Source organism: Labrus bergylta, chromosome 12 (genome assembly GCF_963930695.1).
Source record: "Labrus bergylta chromosome 12, fLabBer1.1, whole genome shotgun sequence".
NCBI classification, from domain to species: Eukaryota; Metazoa; Chordata; class Actinopteri; order Labriformes; family Labridae; genus Labrus; species Labrus bergylta.
Window position 1 is genome coordinate 21,706,105 of NC_089206.1, and position 8,768 is coordinate 21,714,872.

At 42.6% G+C, this 8,768-nt stretch overlaps 1 protein-coding gene across 1 annotated transcript; it reads right to left on the reverse strand.

The window, feature by feature from the left end:
• Positions 1-4,773: 4,773 nt before the first annotated feature.
• LOC109981560 (guanylin) lies at positions 4,774-8,493 on the reverse strand. Its single transcript, XM_020630398.3, has 3 exons — positions 8,333-8,493; positions 6,396-6,591; positions 4,774-5,085 (listed from the first exon to the last, which is right to left on the reverse strand). Exons 1-3 carry the CDS (start codon positions 8,402-8,404, stop codon positions 5,021-5,023), a joined length of 333 nt encoding a protein of 110 aa, XP_020486054.1. The 5' UTR covers positions 8,405-8,493; the 3' UTR covers positions 4,774-5,020.
• Between the last annotated feature and the right edge of the window lie 275 nt (positions 8,494-8,768).

Here is an 8,768-nt window from a genome sequence, read left to right on the forward strand (position 1 = left end):
TGTTAAGATTTCAAAAGAGTGGAGTTTTGTGTCTTGGCTGCACTGCTGTCATGTCCACAGTAATCCTGCAGCTGACGTCTCTGAGCTATTTCATAACACAAGACTAAAGGGACGAGCGGGAGAGAGAGAGAGAGAGGAAGAGAGAGAGCTCAGTGAGGAAATAGAGCAGAAGAATATGGGCCCGACAAAAAGGAATCCAGCCTGCCTCCAGATGAGTGAGAGCTGCACAACAACAGATTAGAGGAGCCCAGGGCCTGTTCCCATGGAAACCTTTGCCCAGGGAGACGGCGATGAGAACGCAGCAGATTGTAGGTCAGACGTGCCATCAGCGATCCAATCAGATGTAATCTGTGTTGACTTGTGGGTCATAGATTGAGCAGTAAAGCTGGTGCCTCTCTGTGGCTGCTCGCACTGTCGGGGGGGGTTTCAGTCCCAGCTCACAGAGAATGGCCGGCTCTGTGTAATCCTTGGAAGACTGCAGAAAGGGCTCGGAGTAAATGCTGGACACATGCACGGCCTGTAAAACTGCTTTCTCTGGTTTTGTTTTCTTCTTTTCTGCTCACTTGACTCCTAGCCTGATTTTTCATGTGACAAGTTTGGGACTTTGCTGTCTTATCATTTTTTTTAGAAGCAAACCCAACACATATTCATGCAATCGTGAATAAGTTAAGTCAGGGAGGGGGGAAGAAATCAGCTTCTGAAAAACCAAGCTTGGGCTCAGCTTTAAGATCACAGAGCAAGTACACACAAACGTCTGCAAACTCTGCTGCAGCTGTGGACTGGACCATGTGCACTCACAGAGAGGGAGGAAGGGGGGGCTCTTGCTCCAACAAATGAATTCATCCAAAGTTAATGACAAATAGTCCTCTCCTGAGTCAAGAAATGTTCTGAAATTAACTATATATAATGATGCCATAATTAAAATATTTGACTTTTTATCAATGCTACGTGTAGTTCAACAGAATCACGATGTAAACAAAAGAGCGGCAAAGAACAGAAAACATAATTAAACAGTTTAATGATGTGCACAGAGATCATACCTGTTGCAGTGCAGACAGAATGAACCTCATTACCCCCTCCCACTCGCTTGAGGTGAATTCTCCTGATTATATCCTGCTTCGTTCTCACGTCAGCTCACTCTGACTTTCTCTGAAAAAAATGTCAAGGAGCCTGGCCGGAGAAACACGGGATGAAGTCAGAGTGAGAAATGTGGCTTTTTCAGTTCACACATGCAGCTTAACCTGAAAGCCTCGGGAGTTTTATGTAAGTGTGACAGCATTATATCCCATGTTCAGGACAAGATCAGCAAAAAGACAAGACAGGCCACTTTGTCCAAAAGGGGGCACCAAAGGAAGAACTCATGTGAGTGTGGTTTCCCTTTTTTTCTCCCCCTCCCCCAAATATTCAGCTGACAAAGATCCAAAAAGACATTGAATTATTTAGAAAAAGATGGCATGGAGTAAAGGTGGAAGTTCTTCTGTTCGTATTTCTGCAACTATGTGATGTGCAAATAATTTCCCTTTTACAGACTTTGGTAGACGGTGGTCTGATTTATAAAACTAAGCATTAGGGTCTTGAAGGGCGTGCAGTTCAGCTCTCAGAAACTGGCAAAACTGCTACAGATACCAACAGATCACGTATTAATTAGAACAGATACCTCCTCACAGAGAGAAGGTTTTGTATGCTTGCACATCCTCAAAAAACACGATTTCCCATAAGCCCCAAACTCTGGTGGGATAAAAGTAATGTAGGTGTAGTGAGGGAGAGTTGTTGCATGTTTGAGAGGAGAGAGAGAGAGGGAGAGAGAGAGAAAGTGTGTGTGGGGGAGGAGGTTAAATCATGTTATTACTCTCACTGATGGACAGAAGTAATGTATTTAAAAGCCGTTGTGGTATTTGGGTCACGGGAAAACTGTCCTTCAGTGTGTTTTATGTCTGAAGTCAAATTTTGACTTCATTGTTTGTCTTTACTGATGGAGGACATAACTTTAACTTCTTTATTATGAACCTTTTTATTCCTTTAAATACAGCAGTATCCTCTGTATCCTGTGTAAATGTGTCTCTGAGTCATGACTGTCTACAATGAGTGAGAAGCTCGAGTCCCGCTGGCTGTGTTGTTGTCAGAGCCGTGTTCACACGGACGGGACGGCCGGCTCCTCCCCTTGTGTATAAAAGCTGTTTTAGTCAAGAACTAGAGAGAAGAAGAAGAAGATACCAGAGGTTAATTAATGGACAGGGACCTCAAGACGGACAGAAATGTGATGAAGAAGAGGAGGGTCAGAGGATGGCATACAACAAATGGCAGAGGGTCAGTAAAGGACTCCAGCAGGTGGACTATTTGGGAACTCCTTTGTAAAGTAATTTGATATTTAAGTTCCTCCTTTTTGCCTGAATCACTCTCATAAATGATTTGTGCCTTTAAAATAATGATGTATCTCCTACAGGAGTTTGGCACCGACTCTCAGTGTAAAAACTGAAGATGGACACTTCTTACACACTCAAATAAAAGATCATGATGAAGAGGCTTGTGTAGTCCATGGTGAAATAAGAGTCCACAGTGCCCTCTAGTGGTCTGAGTGGGAATGAACACTGATCAATAAGGAAAAAAGTGAGAGCAGCAGGAACACTTATTTTCACACCTATGCCATTTGGTGCAAAACGGGATTTAACCATCCTGATTTCCTGGGGTCAATCTGACCCCAAATTCAATCTTTTGCCGTTTTTTATTCATCAAATGGTGAAAATAATTGGGGTTGTTCAGTACTATGCTCTTCATGATTACTGTAAATTTGAGGTAATTTGATTGAATTATGAGTTTTTTATTGAATTTACTAACGTCTGTTGTCAACAGACAGACAGACAGCTGGTGTATAGCAATCGGGAGGATATCACGAGGGTTAACTTTCTTAAAAAGGAGGAGAATATGTGACCTTTAAATTAACCAAAAGAAGAAAAAAAAAGGTTAAGAGACAGAGGGAGTTCTCTTGAAAAATCCTGTGAGATCTGAATAAAGTATGAATAAATGAAGACGTTTCCCTCTGATTACAAACCTCCTCGCCTCCTTTTTTTTCACTCCGGCTCTGTAACCGTTTGGATTTGTTTTGATTCGAAATGTTATTTTGGCCATGATGAGTGGTTGGAATGATTTAGTTACTCTTTAAAGACACAGCGAATCAAAACAATGCAGAGCCCAAACGCCAATCAGAGCACGGTGCAGACATTCCCGATGCTGACGACCGAGACTCTCCGTCCTGTCATTGACATGTTCCTAGATAGGCTCACTTTTGATCAGTGGGTCAGTCTGGCGGACAGCTCCGATGACATGAGCGCCAAAGCGTTAGTCACGACCTTGTGTATTGATATCGTGCAAACTTTAACAAAACACATTTTCATGGCATTGGAGAGGAAGGACTCTCAACAGAGTCCTCCAAAATCATCCAGATGCTCCTCAGGGTCCAGTAGCTCTCAGAAGAGCATTACAAGGAGGCAAATTCAAGACTGTCTGGGCGACACTATTTCTCTGACTCTTGCGGAGGCGATAGGTGTCGGGCGAGTCGTGGAAAAGAGTAAGAATTCAGCATTAAGGGATGAAGCTGAGGAGACTGAAGGACACATGTGGGACAGGCTAACCTATGAGGTTATGGTGACTGGGCTGGTGGATCACATTCTGAAAAAGACTCTGGTCCATCCAGCCAGTGACACCTACCAATCCACCATCACAGCAATGACGGAGCTGCTCTGGGCAAAGATGAAAGACTCTGAAATTACTTTCGATCTCAGCACAGACAATAAGAAAGAGACGTTCAAGAAGCTGTACAAAGAACTCAAGACGGGCGTTGATGAAAAGGCGGTGTGGAGCGGCATGATGCTTCAGCAGCAGCCCGCGATCATCTACATTGTTGAAGCTCTAAAGAAGCGCCTGTTAAAATCAAAACAGAGCAGCTCGGTTAAGCAGTTCTTCAAGCCGTTCATGTACACCTTCAGATGTCGCCTCATATTCGGTGTCATCATGGCCAATGCAATTGCACAATGCTTGGGGGGGGGGGGGGGGGGGGGGGGGGTGGGGTGGGTTTACTCTGAGCGCTTCGGTTCTCCCACAGTTAGTTAATTAAAAAAAAACTTGCCCACTCATTGCTTCGCACCGTTATCAGCCGCAGCATGATACAATGTTTGCCCCACACACACAAATACACACACACACACTTGACTCCCCACAGTTCGTCGAGTCAGGTGACGAGGCTTTTATAGGTTTGGTGACGTAGTAATTCACTCCTACGGAGTACTGTACTCCACACAGCCGTTAGAGTTTTTCAAACGGAAGGGCAGACACTATGCACATTTCTAACACAATATTTCAAATTTCAATACTTTGTACTCAAATGTCGAGATTGGGAGTTGGATTGATCCATAACACTACTTAATACTCAAATACAGAGGTTTATAGTTGAAAAAAGTGGTTTTAGGGTTTAGTTACTCTTTAAATTAAGAAAGAAATTAAATGAAAATACAGTTAAAACCTCACATTTGTGTCTCTCTCCCTCCTCATGTTCTTTTACAAATTCAATCAAATGTGAAAAAATAATAATAAAATAAAATAAACTTACATTTGTCTTTCTCCTTCCTGATATTCCTTTACATATTTTATACAATTCAATTTAAATTGTTGCTACATCAGCTGTTATTCCACTTTCACCGGATGATCAATCACAAAAACACAAATGTGAAGCGCCACCGCGTCTCCTCTTTGAAATACACAACACAAGAATTAGAAACCTTTCCCGATTTTTCAAACACTTTATTGAGATTTCATTAAAAAGGCAATATAAAAATATTTTAACATTTTAACCAGATGTACAAAAATTTGACCGCATGCTTTCAGCTCACAAAGTTCAAAACACATATGAAACACAACATAATCAATGGGCATGTCATGTAAGAAATCAATGCCACTTTCTTTATTAGCATTTTAAATATGACTTTTTGGATTTAAGAGACGTTGTTTTAGGACACCAGGTTTCCTTTCAGCAGCCGATACAGGCGACAGATTCACAGATCTCGCAGGCGTCAGCGTCAGAAGCAACCACAGCTGGAAGAGAAATAAAAGGTGAACGGTTAATGGACTTGAGCTTGTATATTTCTTTTCTAGTGTTCTGACTACTCAAAGCGTTTCTACACCACAGGTCACACCTACACATTCACACACTGATGATATTGGCTGCTGTGTAAAGAGTCCATCAGGAGTAACTCATCCCATTCATACACATTCACACACCATCGCAGAGGAGCAGAAGCGATTCTAGTGTCTGTTGGGGCCCTGGTAAAAAAAATAATTGGGGGCCTCTCGATCCAGCCTTTTCTCACTCCCAGACAGATTATTCCTCTTCATTTTCCTTCATTGACAAATGTTGGTTTTCACAGAATTAATGCATGCAGGGCATTGAGAGAGCGAGTGGCGCCCCCTACTGTCATTGCAAAATTTGCACATTTGGAGGCAATAGATACAATCAGCGTCGCGTCATAGTTGGGGGCAGGGCCTTCCGTGGGGGAAAAGACTCCTTTCCCCCCAGCCACCAATGATGCATTTTGGAATTTGAACTGCGATACTAGCGCTTACAAGCTGTCATGTCCCATATGGATTCATTACTGTCATTTGACAAAGACATATATATATATTGATAAACTGAACAGAAGAGGATGGAGTTGTTGTCCAATACGTTTTAAAAGACTGGACGAAAGATCCAACTAAACGGACCAAAGTGTCGTTCCCAAATGCAGTGCTGACTACAGACATACACGTTTGAGTTTTGGATCTCACTAGCGACTAAGCTCGTCCGCTCGCTCCAGTCTCTCCTACTGGGCTCTGTGCTTCGGTTGGGTAAAATATGAAACCTTAGATTTTGATACTTCAGTGGATTTGTAGGGACGAAGGGCACACAGCAGCACTTTAGCTTTGTATCTAGCGGTTTGTTTCCCCCCTCAGCGCAAACCGGATGTGACGTTTTGTGGGCGTTCCCCCTTGATGCAAACTGTATCTATGCTGTGGTTTAAAGTTTGTCAGCCATTGACAAGCTGCGCCTCTGAGTGGGAACAACTTGGGGTTAAGCGTCTTGCCCAAGGACACATCGGACATGTGGCTGTAGATGCTTGGGATCGTACCAACAACCTTGCATTTGAGAGACAACCAACTCCTCTATAAAATGTAATTTTACTGGGAAACAAGAAAATTGTAGACAGACGAGGGACACATGAGTGTTAGAGAAACATGCGTAAAATGTATTTTACATAATATGTGACCTTTAATGAAATACCATATAGACAATGTGGAAAGATGTGTCTCTATGCTTTCACAGAACAAGGCGTGCATGTTTAACTCAGATATTTGATGACCGATCTTACCGAGTCGAGCCAGAGCTGCTCCTGCATCCTCCCTCAGACACAGGGGTTTGAAGTCTTCGGGCAGATCGGGGTGAGAGCACACGGCCGCTGTTTCGACCTCCACCTGCTTCACTTCCTGTTTAGATGAGTCCTCTTCTGCGCTCATCAGAGCCCCGAGAGCTTTCACCGCCTCCAGAGAGAAGTGAAAGTCTCCTTCCTACAAAGTAAGATGAGTGATCAGCAGAGGACAAACGTCACCTACAACTGTCACCAACATCTGCAGGAATCTGTTCCTTTTTTTGTTTCAAACATTTTAAAAATGACAAAATATATAAGAAGACATAACCCAACCAATATCATCTAGCTTTCTGTGAAGACTCCATTTATAACCAATCTGTTGGAAAAGGGTGTCGCATAAAGAAAAAGAAACTCATCTAATTCTCCTTCGTCTTTTGTTTAAGCTTTATTTTAAAGATTTCAAAATAAAACCCAAAGAAACAAAAACAAAATAAACCAGATTTATGATACTACTGTTCCTGATTCAGTCGCTGCATTACTGAAGACATTTTCAACAGTCTCATCTTAAACATCTGCGTTTCACTTATCAGGAACATGCATGTTTTTTTCGAATAATTATGACTTTAACTTGAAAAATACAAAGGTTTTATAATTGATATAAACAGGGAACGTTCCTCTATCAAGTCGTATTGATTGGCTGTGGTAGACATTTGTTATACACCATAACGTTGACAGTTTTAGTCACACATAAATTGATTTTTGGTCGCAATGTTTCTGTAATCTTTCACAGAAAACAGCCAGACAATTTGTTCCGTTGAATATTTCCCACCTGATGACAAAGAGAACTTGAAAAGTTTGGAGTAAAATGTAGAGCTGGGAGAACTTTCTCACAAACCTGTAATTCAACACTCTGTGAATGATTAACTACTCATTAAGCAACTTATTAGTCTGCAACTAAAGGAACATGTGTGTGTTGTAAATGAGGAACTGGGATACACCTGAGAAACCTGCTAGACTTCCTGGTACCTGGAGCCAAAGTCAGAACAGTGACCCAGTTCAGTATCTTAATCCCCGTTTCCACCAAGGTATGGTGCCCATTTATTGGGGTTTCCACCGTCAAAAATTGGGAATGGTACCAAAATAAGGGATCCGTACCATCCTACTTTTTTGGTACCAATCTGTTGGGGATCCAAGGGTACCGATCCAACCCTAAAGGGTCCCTTTTGTTTACTGTGTCCCGTTCTTCTTGAACGTTGAACTTAATTAAAGAGCCCATATTATGCCCTTTTTGGGGTTCGTATATTTAATCTATGTACCTACTTTTGTACGTTCACAATAGCTAAAGTTCTAAAAAAGTGTCTGTTTTCATGGACTGCTCCTCCTTTCTCCCTCTACGCTCTGAGTCCAGCTACGCTCTGTTGAGCCCACACTGTTAGACCCCACGTGGGCCAAGTCTGCTCTGATTGGTCTGCCGATCCGCTCTGTCGTTATTGGTCAGTTGCTCAGCACGCGTCTCGGAAATTTCAACATGAGCTGCTGGGCTTGCCACAATGAGCCAATGGGCTTAGATCAGTGATCTCACACTGACAATGACGCCACACTGACAAGTTTTTATCGAGGGGGGCTAGAACCGAGCGTTACATGCGGCTAATGCTACAGCTAACAGGAGGAGGTAGGAGGAGGCAGGAGAAGCCGCGTTTTCGCGGACTTTGAATTTTTGCACATAGATGTGCCTAAACATGCACAGGACACTTGGAAAACACACTAAAGAGCATATAAAACCAGAAAAAGCATAACATGGGACCTTTAACAGCGGGCTACACTGTGTTGGGCTGCTATGATACATCATCTGTTTTAAAAGACAACAGGGTCACTCCTGGATCGAGTACCTAACAGAAAACACTGACATGTGGATATTCTGTAAATGCTACGACACTTACCGTCACCGTTACAGTGCAGGATGTTTGGAACAAAACCGTGAAGAAGACTGACACGCAAACGAGGGTCTTCATTTTGCTGTTTTTTCTCTGATATGTGATGGATTTGGTCTTTGGAGTCTCTGAGCTCTCTTCTGAACACAGCACGTCGTTTTCAGTGTATTTATAGAGGGCTTGGTTAGTACACACCTCGGGCGGCGCCTGAAGGGTAGTTAATAATAAACATCAGACTCTGATCATGAAGCCATAAAGTCATTCTGCTGTCTCGAGCTGTGGAAAATTTTGAAGAAAATGTTGCTGTGCATTTCGGTTGCTGATAAGTGTGTGTTCAGTACTCTGCGCTCTAATACTGATAATAAGGACTACAAATCAATGACAGCTTCATTTCATTTGACAGGAGGGTTGCACAAGGTTCTTTTCTCTGCATGGGGACAACTAT

Excerpts from the sequence above, each read along its gene's own strand:
- LOC109981560 (XM_020630398.3), bottom strand. The coding sequence starts at position 8,404 with ATGAAGACCCTCGTTTGCGTGTCAGTCTTCTTCACGGTTTTGTTCCAA. Across the intron at positions 6,592-8,332 it reads CCTGCACTGTAACGGTGACG|GAAGGAGACTTTCACTTCTC; the intron begins GTAAGTGTCGTA and ends CTTACTTTGTAG. Across the intron at positions 5,086-6,395 it reads AGCAGCTCTGGCTCGACTCG|CTGTGGTTGCTTCTGACGCT; the intron begins GTAAGATCGGTC and ends TTTCTCTTCCAG.